Source organism: Podarcis tiliguerta, assembly GCF_965153285.1.
Source record: "Podarcis tiliguerta genome assembly, chromosome: 2".
NCBI classification, from domain to species: domain Eukaryota; kingdom Metazoa; phylum Chordata; class Lepidosauria; order Squamata; family Lacertidae; genus Podarcis; species Podarcis tiliguerta.
Genome location: NC_139535.1, coordinates 94,240,595 through 94,257,743, shown reverse-complemented (window position 1 = coordinate 94,257,743; position 17,149 = coordinate 94,240,595). Strand labels below are relative to the sequence as shown.

The window sequence follows — 17,149 nt, the reverse complement described above, 5'->3', positions numbered from 1 at the left end:
GAACTGACTCCTTTTATAATAATAATAATAATAGTGATAGTAATAGTAGTAGTAGTAGTAATAATAATAATAGCAAGAGTAATAATAATTACAGTTATTACACTATATCCTGCCTTTTGCCAGGGGCTCAAGGCGGCTCACTAAAATGAAAACTAATACAAATGAAACACACATAGCTAATGCATTTTATATATGTATACAGTGGTACCTCGCAAAACGAAAAACTCGCAAGACGAAAGAGTTTTTTGTTTTTTGAGTTGCTTCGCAAGACAAATTTCCCTATGGGTTTGCTTCGCAAGACGAAAACGTCTTGCGCCTTTTTCTTAAAACCGTCAATGCATTCCTATGGGAAACCGTCAATGCATTTCCTATGGGAAACCGTGCTTCACAAGACGAAAAAACTCGCAGAACGAATTAATTTCGTCTTGCGAGGCACCACTGTATATAAGTTTAAAAGTAATGACACTAACAATGTAAAAACCTCTGTATTAAAATGCAATTGGGGTGGGGTGTTCAGTACAGTTAGCACTGTTGCATCCCTGCTTCTAAAACTGAGTCATCATTATGTGTGACTTTAGGGAGGTGATGGAGGGGAGATTGTTCCAGCTTTTTGTGCAAAAAACAAGCTTCTTTAACAAAAGTACTAGGGAGTGACTTTTTAAAAAGCACAATCTATAGGATTTGACGTAGTCTCTCCTTGTTGAGAATTACTTAGTAAGCATTGTGTATTCTTTGCCCTACTAGGATCAGAGGTCTTTTTTTTTTCCTGTTCCCTTACCATGGCTCAGCTCTGTTACTAGAGTTTTTGTTTGGAACTGAGATCAGGGTGACCCAGTCAGATGACTGTCAGGGTTGCAAGGCTTCTTATTACTGAATCATGCACAGTAAGCCTCTATCATTCACTAGGTCAACCAGCAATTGCCATGCCCAGAGAGCTATGTGCTGTGTATAAAGGTTGCATGTGTGCATGGAATGTTTTAATGTAAAATATTCCAATTGTAGTTTTTGCTTTTCAGCAAAGTTCGCCTCCTTTGGCAAGTGGGACCTTTCTTTAGTGACGGCCCCTCTTGCCGCCACCACCCATATCTTGCTAATAGTCCTCCCCATTTGTTCTCCATTCAGGTCTGGAGCCTGAGATTCAGAAGCTTATTGCTAAGCACAAGCTAGAGATCAAAAAGCTGAAAACGCTGCATGAAGCAGAGCTGCTACAATCCGATGAGCGGGCAGCCCAGCGCTATGTACGCCAGACGGAGGAGCTGAGGGAGATGCTGGAGCATGAGAAAGAAGAGCAGGGGCAACGAGAGAGAGAGCTGGCAAGGCAACGGTATGTAGGGCTTAGGGCGCAGAGCTTGCACAACTTCTGGGGCGGTGGAAGAGGACTACATTGCAACTGTGCAAAGAGAGGGAGGAGCTGGCGAGGCAACCCAGTGTGGTGGCACACAGAAGAAGTGGGGACTGGCATGGCAGCTGTTCAGGGAAGGGAAGGTGGCCTGTGGGGAGAGAGAGAGAGAGAGAGAGTTGGGGCAGAAAGGTGGCAGCAGGAAACAAGCTGCTCGGGTATAGTATTTCTGCTTGACAGTTGGAGAAGGCAACACCCCTGAACACTGTGTGAACAACTTACGCAGCGGAAGGTAACAGCTGGAAAAAAATGGGTGTAGATTAGTTATACTACTAGTTTAGCTGTTTCTCCCACTATAATAATAAGACAGAGTGTTCCACCAAGTCGAGGTCAGTACTGAAAAGGCCCTGGCCCTAGTTGAGACCAATCTAACCACTTTGTGACCTGGGACCTCCAAAATGTTGTCATTTGTGGACCTTAAGGTCCTCCACGGGGCATACCAGGAGAGGCGGTTCTGTAGGTAGATGGGTCCTAGGCCACATAGGGCTTTAAAAGTCAAAACCAGCACCTTAAACCTGACCCTGTGCTCCACCGGGAGCCAGTGCAGTTGGTAAAGCACTGGATGAAGGTAATTCCGCGACAAGGACCCCGTAAGGAGCCTCGCTGTGGCATTCTGCACCCGCTGGAGTTTCTGGGTTAGCTTCAAGGCATAGAGCGAGTTACAGTAATCAAGCCTGGAGGTGACCGTCACATGGATCACTGTGGCCAGATCAGGGCGAGAAAGGCAATACAATACCATTGATACAGTACGTGGAGGTGAGGGAGAGCAAGCACATTGGCACTTATCATAAAACTGTTATTGTATTTCCTTGTCCAGCTTTGTGGTGCTATCCTGGCTATTAGTCTTAACTTCAGAGAGCCAAGACAGGCGCCTGTTGTTGTTCTATAGGAAGGAGGTAGCAGATAAACAGAGCTGGGTAGCATCCTCTGAAGAGTTACTTGCATGCTTGCTGTGACCTTGATAACATTCTTACTGAGCCTTTCCTCCCAGCTGCCGGGTTTCTCCTCTTCCAACTTCTCTGTTCCCAAGTAGAAATTTGGCCCCTCTCTTCTTGTGATGGCTGTGTTTTTTGATAACTCTTAAGTATGCCCAAAAGGGACTATGTGTCATCTTACATTTTCTCCCAGCATAGGAAATCATTGCTCCCGCTGCTTCCCCCTAAACTGCAGGCCAAACCAAGGATACAGCACCCTTGGTAAGACCCTCTCTGAAAGAGTCCCTCCACACAGGTATGAGAAACAACTGGAGCAGGAGGAACAGGCTCTGCAGCAACAGAGGCGCCGACTGTACAATGAGGTGGCCGAGGAGAAAGAAAGGCTCAACCAGCAGGCGGCCAGGTGAGAGAAGCAGGTACTGGCTTCAAAGCTGCTGGATATGTAGAGCAGGTTTGTCTGTACAGGGCAGAGTGCATAGAAAGAACCCACCAAGTACTGGAATTCCGCACGGTAACAAACACCAAGTCCCAGAGTGTATTGTTTTCATCATAGACATCTCATACTAAGTTACCAGGAGAGATTGGAGCAGCTTGTTCCACTTCCAGGGGGAAATTTTAGCTCTCAGGAAGATTTGCGGCTTCCTCTCTTGCTGTGTATTGCAAGATGCTTGAAACACTGTGGTACGTGCTCTCCCCATGCCACCCTGGGTCAGTTCTCTAAATTGCCTTTGCTGGGAGAGTGACTAAGAACAGACTGAGGCTCCAGTTTCCCCCATTTCTTCAGAGAGGTGAGGTCCAGCTTGTCCCTGGATTGTCTCGCCAAGCCGGATAAGCTGTCAGTTCCATGGTATTGATCTGTGCTCCCCAGGCAGAGGACTGAGTTGGAGGACCTGCGGCGGCAGCTGGAAGAGAACAGCTCTGTTGTTACCAAAGCTTTGAAGGAGGAATATAAGAAAGGGAAGGAGGAGCAGGAGCGACGCCATCAGGTCTGTGTATACAACCCTGGGGATTTCTGCACTGCCGGACCATATACCCTCTCGTTTATCGGTAGATGACATTTTTTGCTTTATATGATTCGACTGGTTTCTGAAGTTGAAAATGTAGTTTTAACTGCATCTTGATTTCCTGTTGGCCCTCCCCCTCCCTAAACACGTATCCTGTTACGTAGATCAGCTCTGTCCCATGGACTTACCTGCACTTCCCCTGTTGGACTGGGGCAGCTTTCTACAGGGAGGCATGGCACAATACAGGACAGGAGTGGGCAGAAGGCAGATCTGGTACATTTGTTGCGCATCAGTAAGAGTTCCTGACTCCAGATAGCTTTAACAAAGAATGGTTCAAAAGCAGCAACAGCAAAATGACCCTAAATTAGGGTACTGAAATGAAAGCAGCTAACCGTTGTGGGAAAGGACTTTGAGCTCGGTTTCTGGGCTCAGAAAGTGCTCAAATCCACCCTGGTCTTTAGATATACCCCTGTGTCTTTTGAATATGGCTCTGGTTGATTGATCTTGGAGTTCTAGTAAAAAAACAAAACAAAAACCACGGCAGATCAAACAAGCCTGAAATCTTCCCTCCCCTGCTATACAGGGCTGGAGTGAGCTAGCTCTTCTCAAGCTGTAGCTTATCAGGGAAGTGCATAAGTTTGTCTAGAATGGGCCACCAGAAAACCCTTATTTCCCATTATTCAGCACTTGCCACTTGGATTTTGATGGTGTGGTTGAGGGTTGGCAGACAAATTGTGTCAGTGACCTCAGTTTTTTGACCTGTTTCATTGCAGGACTAGAATGGAATCCCAATCTGCTCCCAGTTCTCTTTCTGTTTGATGAGTGGGGTGCAGTTTGGAAGGTGAGACCACATACACAGACAGGCAAAGAGCCTGGCAAGCTAGTAGTAAGCCTGGCCATGGCCTCTATGTCTCTGTGAAGAATGTGGACGTATAAAACCGAAGGCTGAGGTTGGAGACAGACAGTAGTTTTGAAAACAGCCTCTGTCCTGCCACCTTCGTTTTCCTGTGGCCAGAGGCACAGGAACGCAACCGATGTGGTTGCACTGGGTGTGGAGCACTCTTGCAAAGCAGAAAGCCTGGTGTAGTGCTCCATCCTTTCAATCTTTGGAGTGGTTTCAATCCTCTTTGAGCATCCATTTGGTAAACACACATGCTCTTTTGATTTGGAAATCTTGGACCAGGATTAATATATTGGAGATTGGAAGGGGAAGAGATTGAGGGGTCAGCCCCTCTCTCTCCTTTGTCCCTGATCCCCGCCTCACTGTGCTCTTTCCTCCTTCCTCAAGGCAGAGGTGCAGGCCTTGAAGGTGCAGCTGGAGATGGAGAAGCAGGCCTGGGAGGCCAACTACCTAAAGAAGGAGGTAATGTTGTAGTTCCCCTTTTAAGCTGCCCTCTCGCTTTACCTTGGTTGCCCAGATTAAACTTTACCTGGGCTCTCTTGTATTGCCTTCAGGAGGCCTGGCTGCTCACTCGGGAGCGAGAGCTGAGGGAAGAAGTGCGGAAGGAGAGGGACAAGGAGATTGAACTGGTCATTCAGAGGCTAGAAGCTGACATGTCCTCTGCTAAGGAAGAGTGTGAGAGAGCCACAGAGAACAGGTAAATCAGTTATGTATGAAGGTCAAAAATAATTGCATTCCCGTTGTTCCCTAAATGGCCTTCTGCATTTTGGCTCAAGCTTTTTATAAGCTGGGTTCTCAGTGTGGACCTTGTGCAGGGTTGTTGTTGTTACTAAAATTTCTATACTGCCCTTCATCTGAGGATCACAGGGCAGTTTGCTACACACACACACACACACACACACACACACCATAGTAATGAACAAAAGCAATAACCCCTCCACACATAGTTTAAAAGACCATAGATTGTTTAATTAGCCACAGGCCTGGGAGAAGAGGAATGTTTTTGCCTGGCTCCTAAAGAAATGTAATGAAGGCTCCAGGAAAGCCTCCCTGGGGAGGGCATTCGGCAAGTTGGGACCCACCACAGAAAAGGCCCATTCTTGTGTTTCCACCCTCTGGTCCTTGCATGAAGGAAGCACACAAAGAAGGACCTCAGGTGATGATTGGAAGGTCTGGGTTGGTTCATATGTGGAGGTGTGGTCCTCGAGGTATTGTGACCCTCAACCACACAAGCAAGTAGTTGGCCTAGTCAGGTGGTGTGTATCTGCACATTTTACACACTTGTTTTGCTTTCCTTGAATCACCGGCCATTTGAAGCAACAGGTAATAATCCTGACTTTACAGGTGGGATTGCTGGTATTCCTTTGTGACTAGGTCCTTGAACCCACATATTTGCTACCTCGCCTTTTTTATTTTTCTCATAGCTCCAGGTATTCATTAGAACTGGTGCATGTTATAGATGGCCCACGGTGCCTTTATCAGTCATTGAAGGCACTTACCTCTGTATTTTTGGAAGCTGAAAGTCAGAACGAATTTTCTCAGGACTGGCTTGCCTTTACACACAAACTCACTTTGTTCAGAGTGCCAGAAGATCAGAACACTTCATTTGTGCTTTGGCAAATTTGTAAAGCAATGCTGCAGGATATGAGCTCCAAACCAATTCTACCCTTCCACCAATATTTTGTGACTTCTATTTTTTTTTAAAATAATATTTATTAAAAGTTTAAAGCATACAGAAAGAAGTAAAAAAAGAAAAAGAATAAGAATAAACAATACAAATCAATACATTACAATGCATAAAAAGAAAACAAAGAACACAATACATCAAAACAAAAACAAAAGCAAAAACAGTTAAAAACACATCCAATATTTATATTCATCTTTCATTACAGTGGTGCCTCGCAAGACGAAAAGAATCCGTTCCGCGAGTCTCTTCGTCTTGCGGTTTTTTCGTCTTGCAAAGCAAGCCCATTAGCGGATTAGGGCTATTAGCGCTATTAGCAGTTTAAGGGCTATTAACGGCTATTAAAGGCTTAAGGGATTAGCGGATTAGCTGCTAAAAGGCTATTAGCAGCTTAGCGCTTTAGAAAAAGGGGTTGGGGAGCGGGAAAAAACCTCAAAAATCGCAAGACATTTTCGTCTTGCGAAGCAAGCCCATAGAGAAATTCGTCCTGTGAAGCACCTCTGAAAACGGAAAACCCTTTCGTCTTGCGGGTTTTCCGTCTTGCGAGGCATTCGTCTTGCGGGGCACCACTGTAACTTGTTTCATCGACCTCCTCACACCTCCCTTTTTTGTGTTCTAGTTATTAATTATTTCAGCAAATCCTTTCCACCATTCACTGTTTTCTGTCATTTAATTATTTTGTGACTTCTAGACCTCAGTAATTTTCAGCCCTCTCAAGTGGCCCCAGTGGGCAGAGAGCTTGAGAACCCTTCTCTACAGTCACCTCATTCATAAAAATGGTCCTAAGAGCTGCATTATGCCTCAAAGGCCTCCTGATAAAACTGGGGGGTCTGCTCCAGCTTGAGCAGGCAGTCAGGAGCTCTTCCCATTCTCTATTCAGAATAAAGAGATTGCGGGACAAATATGAAGCAGAGCTGCAAGAAATGGAACACTCAGAACGTAAACTCCAAGAGCGCTGCAACGAGATGAAGGGACGGCTCTCAGAGGCAGAAGGCGAGATTTTTCACCTGCGAGGTCTGCTGCGGCAGAAGGAACAGGAGACAGAGGATATCCGAAAGGTGGGTGTATCACAGAGAAGGCAAGACAGGTTCCTCTCCAAATCCAAGGGAGAAAGGGAAGGTAGGGAGGAATCCCAGAGACCCTGATGCGATGAGTATGGGAGAGGTGTGTGGGTTCTTGTCTTTGGATAAGGTTTAAGGACCTGTAAATTCTGCTGGGACGCGGGTGGCGCTGTGGGTAAAAGCCTCAGCACCTAGGGCTTGCCGATCGAAAGGTCGGCGGTTCGAATCCCCGCGGTGGGGTGCGCTCCCGTTGTTCGGTCCCAGCGCCTGCCAACCTAGCAGTTCGAAAGCACTCCCTGGTGCAAGTAGATAAATAGGGACCGCTTACTAGCGGGAAGGTAAACGGCGTTTCCGTGTGCGGCTCTGGCTCGCCAGAGCAGCGATGTCACGCTGGCCACGTGACCCGGAAGTGTCTCCGGACAGCGCTGGCCCCCGGCCTCTTAAGTGAGATGGGCGCACAGCCCTAGAGTCTGTCAAGACTGGCCCGTACAGGCAGGCGTACCTTTACCTTTAAACTGCAGAACAAAGAATTAGACAGACCTTGGATGGCAGCTTGAGCATTGCCTTCTCTCTGACTTTATCTCTTGCATATCTGGAAAGCGACATCAATATGTCACATACTCTTCCCCCTCTCTGCTTGCTGTAACAGGTAGCGGATCAGCTAAGTCAGGAGCGCAGCAGCCTCTCTGAGGTCATCCGGCAGGAATTTGCAGATCGGCTGGTGAGCACAGAGGAGGAGAACAAGCGGCTCAAGACAGAAATGGCTGAGCTTCGTGCCCGGCAACGCTTGGAACTGGACAGAGTGAGGAGGGACAAAGAGGAGGAGCTGGAAGAAGTGCACAAAAGGTGAGGATTGATCTCACTTGCTGTAGATGAGTTCAGGTCTGACCTAGAACAATGCTGCAGCAACCTGGGCTGGCATACCCCAAATGACGCTTGCGGTTGTCTTTTCCGCCCATGCACGCCCAAGGCAGAAGCTCTTGTCAGTTTTAGTGTGGCAGCCCTGCCAAGGTGCAAAACTGTCAAGTGGTGATGTGACAGGGCTGTGTAGCTAATAAGGGAGCTAACATTCTATGCCTAGATAACTGCAGTTCTGCACCACAACAAGCTGAATTGTGACCTGTATAATCTTATGCAAGTTGGCACCAATAAGCTGATGGCGTATTTTGCATCTGAAAGTCATGAGGAGGGAAGGTTAGAGACCTGTGCTTGGTTCTGAGGTCTTGCTGTCCCTGACTATTGAAAAAACCTATATTGTGTCCCACCACTTCTTCTGAGACTTTCAGTAGCACAAATTCCTCTTCACTATCTCAAGTCAGCACTGATCTGTCCCTGTAGCTTTGGTTCGTCCCTTGGACCTAGACTGCATGTGAACGCAATAGGTTGAGTTGCTTGTCTTTTTTGCTTAAAGATTTACTACCGGTAATCTGGATCTTCAAGATCTTAGACAGCAGAGTAAGCAAAATGATCTATTTTTGCAGCACTAACCAGTAGTTTCAAATGTCACCTGTCCCATATTTTATTTTATTTATTCCTTAGATTTATATACTGCCTTTCATCATATGATCTCAGGGTGGTTCTTCATTTGTTGCTGTCTCTAAAAAGAAACCTGCACCCCAGTCATTTTTCAGACATTTGTATAATCTCTTACTGCTATTCTGAGAGCAGAAAGACCCATGTTTAACTGGATCTATTTTTAACACACACACACCCAACCCCGCAGCATCACATTTTGCCTAAAGAAACCCCAGCCTTTTTGCAGGGTGCCCAGTCACATGTACAGAGACTGCATGTTTGGAGTTACTACGTGTTTAAACAGTCTACTTAAATCTGTCTTCATTTGGGGGCACCATTCTCCACTGAATGTCTGGAAAGGGCTTATATCGCCATGTGAGATCTTCTAGAGAAGCCAAAGTGAGGAGGCAGGTATTGTCCTTGGAGAAGCAGGAACATCTTCCTCTTCTTCCCCAGCTTCCAACATGACAGCAGAACATCAAGGGTACCATAAGTGTATGACCCTGGGTCTCAGTCTCCTTTCGCTTTCTTCTCTGTAGAGTGAAGACAGCAATTGTGAAGAAAGAGGAAGCAGTGAACAGCCTTCGAAAACTACATGAGGTGAGAGCTGCAAACCTGCTTATCCTTGTCACCATTGATGCAGAGAATAAGACAAAGTGAGGAAAACGATGATGGTTTTAATTCATGGGATCCAAGGACGCAGGTGGAGATTGTGACATGGCAGAGCTAGCCCTGGGCTCATTAGGGGAAGAGACATTGAAGGCACTGGCTGGCTGCCGAGTCACAGTTTGCAAAAGAATTATGAAATGCTTGTGGCACCAACTCCACCTTGAAAGAGACTACTGAGGAGGGGCCAAAGCCCTATAAAATAAATTAATCCTCTGACTTCTGCAGGCAGTAAGAAAGATCAAGAGCAAACCAAAGGTAGCTGGCTAGCGATATCGAGAGTGGAATTCAGTCTTGCCGCTCCACTTATATAATGGCTTTTGATCCAGTGGATGCCTGAAAACTTGAGGGGTGGGGTATTTCCCATTGGAGCTCTTCAAAAATCTGTTCTAGAGGCTTTTCTAGACCCTCCAGAACAGAGCAGAAGATGGCATGTGTAGGGTGAAAGGAGAGTTGGAGAAAATTTCCTTCCCTCCTCTCACATTAGTAGAGATGTCTTCTAGAACAAAAGCTGTTCCATATGAGCAATGACAGCATTGGATTCTAGCCTGTGTTTCGTTTTGTTGTTATTTTTCCTGCTACTGCTGTTAATTTTGTAATGTTCAAGGGAATAAGATGAATAAAGCTATTTGAATTTGTAATTTTGATATTATCTGGTTAATGTTCAATCCAGCATGATTGTAGCCATCCGCCACAGAGGAGCCGCTCCACTGCAAGACTTGAGCAGCAAATTAGTTTAGAAGAAGAATGGGGAAAAGTATTATTCCATCCAGGGTGCAATTTAATTGAATGTGTGAACTCTTTGCTAGGAAACATTAACCGAAACAACAATTGCTGTGGGTTGATAATAAAAAGCAGTATTAACATTTATTTATTTTTTAATTTTGAAGGATCAATTGGATCAATATGACAGTGCACATATGTTTGCACAAAGTTCCAGAAATCCATAAATAAAACACTTCAGTAAACTGGTCATTGATTTTCCCCAAGATAGTTAGTTTCTGCATGTTAATGAAGTTTCAAGATCCCCATTTTTTAATTGCTAACTCCTTATCACATTTTCGGGATCTTATCACCAACACCTTTGTACTTGTTAAGAGGTTATTAATGGTTTTTTAAAAGTCGGTTTAATTAATTAAATGAATTAATCAGCATGTTTTTTATTAGATTAGTTCCCATAATTTGTTTAATGATATTTAACATTTTCCTCCATGTCTCCAGGATTTTAGGACAACTTTGCCATGGATATCTCTAATTACCTGTTTCTATACATCCTCTCCAACATATATTAGAATCCATTTCCTAAATGTGATAAATCCTGACTGTGATTAGATTAACACCTACACAATCTTGTAAAACATTCCTCCTTTTGCAATGCCACATGCAGCTTATGCTCACCCGTTTTAACCACTTCTGTCCCATCATTCCAAATCATTTCCTTGCAATTTAACTTGTAACTATTTCCTGTTCTCCGCCCCCCCACATTAAATTCAACAATAAAAGTGAGACCTTGAACAGTTTTTACCTTGCTGTTTTAAAAGTGATTCCTTAACGATCAGAATAATTTTGATTTACATTCATTTTATTAGCTTCTGTTAACTTTTGCGATTACATCCTTGCATTGCAAATTTTCTGTTTTCCTCTTACATCCTTTCACCGCTATACATATTTCTCCCCTGAACTGAATTATCTTCTCTTTTCAGGCGGCCGTGAAGAGGGCAGACCACCTAGAGGCCCTTTTGGAGCAACAGCGTAAGCAGCTGCTAGCAGCCAAGTAGCGGCTGCACTGGTACCAACAGCCCTGCAAGGACAGAGCCAGTGATCACGAACAGCAACAGAAATGTGCCTGTCGTGGTCCACAAGAGACTTAAGATAAAACGAACACTAATCTGTATGTGGGTTGGGGAGGGATCCCCTCTCCCCCTTTTTAAGAAAAAAATATTTTTTTTAACATGTTTCTTTACTTGTGCCTGAGATATGACCTCTGGGTGGTATCCCAGTTCTTGCCAATGTATTTTAACAGTAAATCCAGCTGATTTGTAAGATGTCTGCCTAGCAGTGATTTTTACCCCTCTCTGTTCTCTGCTAAAGCTAGTCTTGCCTGCTTAGGAGACCCCCTGTTGGTTGCATTCTTGGCCCTGCATTATTCACCATTGGTAACACAGGAAGCTGCCTTATATACAAAGTTAGACCACTAGTTCATCTAGTCCAGTCTTGTCTGCACCAGTGTCGGACTGGTAGGGCAGGAGGCACAACAGTAGGTTGAGCCAGAGCCAACGACAGCCAAACCCAACTAATTCTAATGTTGTCCCCATCATCCTCCCTGCTGAGTTCTACAAGGGACAACGCTGAGTCTAAGGAGGAGTCAGCTGACCTGTTTGCCACCATCTGAACTGGTTGTAACGCAGGCAGGTGGGAGGTAGCTGAGAGCATTTTCCCTCTCACTTTCCCTTCACCACACATTGCTCAAAGCATTGTTTAAAACAGCCAGTTCCCCCTCTTTTCAGTGTCCCTCCTTTCTTGCTGTACTCAAAATTCTCCCTCTTCTACTCTGCAGCCGCCACATGTGAGAGAGATAAACATATGTGGAGCCCTCAAATATTCCAAAGTTCCTTCAGATCATGTATTTCACTCCTGGTACCACGAGTTGAGTTCAACTGGAAGCTCCAGATTTGATGTAGTAATTTAGAACAGGTGTTTTATTAACGAGCAGACACCCCTATATGCACAACACCTGCAATCTGAACTTAACCTTCTCTTAACTGAGCAAACTTGGCAGGCTTTCTCTGAAGGTTTCATACATCTTAAAGATTTAGTAACATACGCCATCCCAAAAAGGTTTGCAGAATAAGAGAGAGGAGGAGTCATGAAGATGGTTATCTGTGCGCAAGGGCGAGTTGAAAAAGGAGGAGGAGGTAGGAAAAGGGGGGGTTGATATGAAAATGGGTTGCAAAAAAAGGAGGGAGTAGAAGGCACCTGAATGGGGATGAAGATTAAAGCAGGGGCGTGAAAGGGTCTGTAAAACAGGAAGGGAGGGTGGCTTTGCTTCCTAACTGGGCAGAAGGTTAAAAAGGGTATTTAGCAGTTGCAATGGGTGGGAGGGGTAAGTTGCAGGAAGTGGTTTGTGCGTGTGGGGGGGGTTACACACAAGGGTGGGGAAGTATGGGGATGAAGAACATGGGTGCAAAACAGGGCTGCGTGACAGAGGAGAGAAGTGGATTCAGAAATGGGGTTTGGGAAGGTGATAAGCAAGTTTTGTAGCTGCATGTGATGGGGAGGGGAACCTTGGGCTTAAACCGGGGGGATTGACGAGTGAAGCGAGCAGGGGTACAGCCCCTAGCAGTTAATAAATATACAAGTCCTATTGCAATTGCCTAAACCATTTCACTTCTATTATTTCCTTAACACAGCAGATTAGTTTTACTTAATCTAAAGACACACAATTGTTAATTCTGGAAAAGTAGCTGTGTTGCCTGCAGCAGCAGAGTGCTGTGGTACAGCAATAGCACTCTGGGGACTTTGTTAAAAGCAAATGTCTCTTCTCCGGTTGTTAGTTACCTTTTGCCCTTTATTACTTTTCCAGAGGTTTTTTTATTGCTGCTGGGTGTGAAGCATAACACATTTGTAACTTGGTGGGCAGAGGCCGCTGTGTTGTAAAAATCCATCTGTCCAGTCTAAAATTTTCTTTGGTTTCTGGCGTGTACATGCCTGTAAAGAGAATTTGGCTGGTTCTGAGCCTGTGTTTGAGACCATTGCAGATCTGCTGCCCTTTCACAGAGTCTTCCTTGCTATTATCTACCAGGTACACCTGTGATCAGGCCTAGGCTTAAGTCCTAACAATACCTGAAGCCGCTTGCTGTCTGTGACCTGCATGTAGGACATGATAATTCAAAGTGCTGTGTTTCAGCCAAGGTGTATGTTGCAATGAATTGTCTTTGGCAGAAACAGACACCCTTAGTGTGTTTTTTTATTATTATTCCCAAAGTCCATTTTATGTGGGTGCCTGGAATTCAATTTATCTTTTTGCATTGTTCAGACAGCTTCAAGTAAAACCTAACCTGGTACAAAAAAGTATTGATAATGCACAGTCAAGCTGACGCTTGCTCGATCCTCATGACTGCCCTGCTTTTACATCTTTTCTTTTCCTATTCTCCCTAATGTTTGCATTAATATGGGAAGGAATGAAAGATAACTTGTGAAGTCACAGGAAGATCATTGAAAGCAGACCTGTCACTCCTTTCCGTGGCCCCCGCTTTTGTTATTTGCAGCTAGCCTGGCTAAAGCCATAATACAAGAATGGATATTTCTCCAACTCCCAATGTCTTTGTTTGGAAAGGAGATTCAGATACGCTGGGTAGAAGGCTTTCCTGCATAAACATTCCAAACACACCTGTCTGATATAAGCTTGTTTACCCCATGTGTTGTCCTATTTGCATATAGAGTGAGCCTCCTAGAGGATTTGGGTGGCTTGGGAATGTGTGCCACTCGGGTGCTAACGCTGCAAAGGACTCGAGATCCTAAGCACCCGTGTATCCCAAGTAAGTTCCTTTTGGAATCTGTAGGCTTCCTGTTAAATTACTGAACTGTAATTGTGCCAGATCGGTAACTGTGTTGTGCGTTCCTTCTGCTAACCACAGCAGGTGATGTAAAAGGGAGTGGAAGGAGAGTGAGAGAGGAGTGGCCTCACTTTAAGCTCGTGTTCCAATTGTGGGCGGCAGGCAGCTCCCAACAGACTGGGCCTTATAGCCACAGATCAAGCGGAAGAACATATATAGGAAGCTGCCTGTTATCAGATCAGATCATCGGTCCATCTAGCTCAGTACTGACTGGCAGCGGCTCTCCAAGATTTCAGGCAGGGTTTTCTCCCCCAACCCTACCTGGAAATCCCAGAGATTAGATGGGATCCTAGGCAAAACAGATGCTCTTCCTCCACTGAGTTACAGCTCTTCCCTAGACTTTGTCAGCGAAGGAAAAGCTAATGCACATTCCTCCTGCTTTCCCCCTTCAGTTTCAGAGGGAAAAATAGGAGCAGATGGAGTCACTTATAAAGTGCATTTGTGACGTAGGTATCCTGCATATGTCCAAATAACTGAATGCTGGTTTTTAAAATTAAAAATACTGCTTTCCGTGACATGGGGATGTTCTACACATGTTCAGAAGACCATTATTAATTTTCTGCTTAGGAAAAAAATGTCGTAATACTTTCAGAGACACTGGGCTCAAGCTCCCATCCTTTTGGAGAGCAAAAAAATTGGTCCTATTAAACTCTGTTCTGCTGTTTGATGGGTCTTGTCACCCAAGTGCTTTGTGCAAATAGCTGCCCTTTGTGTTTGCACTTTTGCTCACCCACTATGCTTGGAAACTCCTCAGATAAACCTCTATTTCTGCATCCTGGTGTGGCGTATGGCAGGGCCAGTCACGGTGTTAATCACAGCTCCAGCTCTGCATGAACACCCAGGCTTTTAAGTATTTACCGGTAATCATGTGAAATCCAGTGTGGGAAAGCATTTCTAGAAAGAGCTCTTGTTTCAAATGAGGAGTAGGAGGGATTTATTCTCTTTGCAAACGGGCCTCAGAATGCTGCTCTGCCCAGATTCAGTAGGAAATAAAAAGCCTTCTACAGAGTGGGAGAAAGGAGGTGATTATCTTCTTGCTTGCTATCCATGGTTCTAAGAAATGACAGCATGGTTACTGATGGTGGAATTCAGTACTGCCAGTCCCAGTCCCCGTCTGCCCCAACAAGTCACTTTCTAGGAAGATGCTTAAAATCCACATAAACGAGGTGCAAATAACCTACAATGATAGTCTGTTATTGTTTCGTTGTCATTACCAAAACCAGAATGGAGGGAGCTGATCCTGGTAAGGTGCAACTGGCTGGAATATGCAAGATAACTTGGGACAGTTACATGCCCAGATCCAATAGTCTGCCCTTGAACGAAAGTGTTTATTTATGTGAATCTGCAATAGCAGTGACTGTGTATTTAGTAGAAAAAATTACTGCATTAGACTGGGCTTCCTCATGCAAATATGCCCTTTCTGCTTTGTCAGAAATTCTCTGGGTGATACAACCTAACCTTGTGTAATTTAGCTTAGACAAGTCCCATGAAGTTTAGTGGGACTTCAAATAATTATGCACAGGACTGCAGGCATAAGGTTTTCCTGAAAGAAGCCTGATTACCGTAATTTATTTGCATTGTTGATGAAATTCAGCGATCAAACAGTGTTCAGGGCTGTTATCTGTTCTAATTATGCAAAGCTTGGAAGCACTAACATGAATAATCCTGGTTTCTCACTTGCTGTGTATGTGTGCATTTATAAATTGCATACACATGCATGTTCCTGTGTGTACATTAACCTGACTTTGCATTCAATAGATGGTCTCTTTCAGGGCCACTATTAAGTAATTGCTCCAAAACGCTTGCTCATAGCAGGCATAGTAACTGCTAATGCTAGATGTCAAAGGACGGTGTTCAAAATTCATCCCTGACTGCATCCCGAGTTCAAGGATTTGTTGTTCCACAAAACTGAGAACACACTGCCCATTCCTGCTCTTTGGTGTGACTGCATGCATGCACCTATACGAAGCTGGTATGCTGTTGTTCAGAAAGTCATCCTTGATCTTCTACCACTTCCAGAGACAACAATACCAAACTACCAGCTGATCCAGATTACCTTCATGTGTTGGTCATGTTACCCTTTTTGCATGAATCTGTGCTGAGTTACTCTATTGCAGGGGTAGGTAAACTAAGGCCCGGGGGCCAGATCCGGCCCAATTGCCTTCTCAATCCGGCCCATGGACACTCCAGGAATCAGCATATTTTTACATGAGTAGAATGTGTGCTTTTATTTAAAATGCATCTCTGGGTTATTTGTGGGGCATAGGAATTCGTTCATTCCCCCCCCCCCCATATAGTCCAGCCCACCACAAGGTCTGAGGGACGGTGGACCGGCCCACGGCTGAAAAAGGTTGCTGATGCCTGCTCTAGTGCAAAGATGGAGAACCTGTGGCCCTTTAGATGTTGTTGGACTCTAATTCACATCATCCTCAGTCAGCATGGCTGGTCCACTTGCTGGCTTCAGGGTACTTTTGAATTTGCGGGGATGAACCTTGCAAACCAGAACTCTGGCAACTAGTAAAGGTACTACACACACTATTCAGTAGGAATGTGTAGAAAGGTGGGGAGTGCTGCCATTTTGTGCAGGCATTTAGCCTTGTACTAATCCTCTGATTCTCTCTGTACAACGTTTGATCTTTGCAGTTAGCTAATTTCTAGGCCAATGCCCCTTTCAGACACAAATAATACAGCTGCATTATATAACTGATTATGCAGGGTTTATCTTGGAGAGTGGCCCAAGCCCCACAGTTGCAATGGAGCTTGAGAGAAGGCTAGCATTAGTAACCAGCAGGAACATTATATGTCTGAGCTTTGCAATATTTTCTAATGTGATTTAGAGCCGTAGCTTGACATCAGATTTAGGTCAAATCATCACTATATGAAACTGTTTATTGAATTCTAACATCTTGGCATCTTCTGAATTCAGATGCATTATTCAAAGTGATGGTTCTTAATTAAATGTTTGCTATTTTCAATCGTCTTTACGGTAGCACATTTCCATGGCAACAAACAATGTATATGCGAAGCTTCAGATGGCAGAAAGCAAGAGGGCTGCTCCAGTGGCATTGTCATTTCTAGTAAATTCCAGAAGACAGATTTGCTCTGTCCAGTGTTTCTCTTGCTAAGGCAGGGGTCAGCAACCCGCGGCTCCGGAGCCGCATGTGGCTCTTTTACACCTTTGCCGCGGCTCCGGGGCGGATACTAGCGAGGGGAGGAGGCGCATTGTGTGCCCCGACACTCCCCACTGTGGCGGGCGCTGTACTGGCCGTGGCGTCGCATCGGGGTGGTGCATGCGTTAGTCACGCACCGTCCCGACGCCACCTTCCCGCCCGCTGTCAGATCACGGCTCCGGAGATATATTTGTTTTA

The 17,149-nt window shown here is 45.1% G+C and overlaps 1 protein-coding gene across 16 annotated transcripts in view; it reads left to right on the top strand.

The window, feature by feature from the left end:
• Positions 1-11,208, top strand: part of CEP131 (centrosomal protein 131) — a 37,455-nt gene extending 26,247 nt beyond the window's left edge. For 8 of the 16 annotated variants that reach the window (XM_083427341.1, XM_083427330.1, XM_083427332.1 and 5 more), the window contains 9 exons: positions 1,123-1,324; positions 2,630-2,737; positions 3,203-3,320; positions 4,627-4,701; positions 4,794-4,936; positions 6,804-6,981; positions 7,634-7,830; positions 9,039-9,099; positions 10,869-11,208. In XM_083427341.1, coding sequence (XP_083283467.1) covers positions 1,123-1,324; positions 2,630-2,737; positions 3,203-3,320; positions 4,627-4,701; positions 4,794-4,936; positions 6,804-6,981; positions 7,634-7,830; positions 9,039-9,099; positions 10,869-10,943 — 1,157 coding nt within the window. In that variant the 3' untranslated portion in view covers positions 10,944-11,208. The other 8 variants (XM_083427333.1, XM_083427336.1, XM_083427337.1 and 5 more) reach the window with 3 other exon arrangements.
• The last annotated feature ends 5,941 nt before the right edge of the window (positions 11,209-17,149 follow it).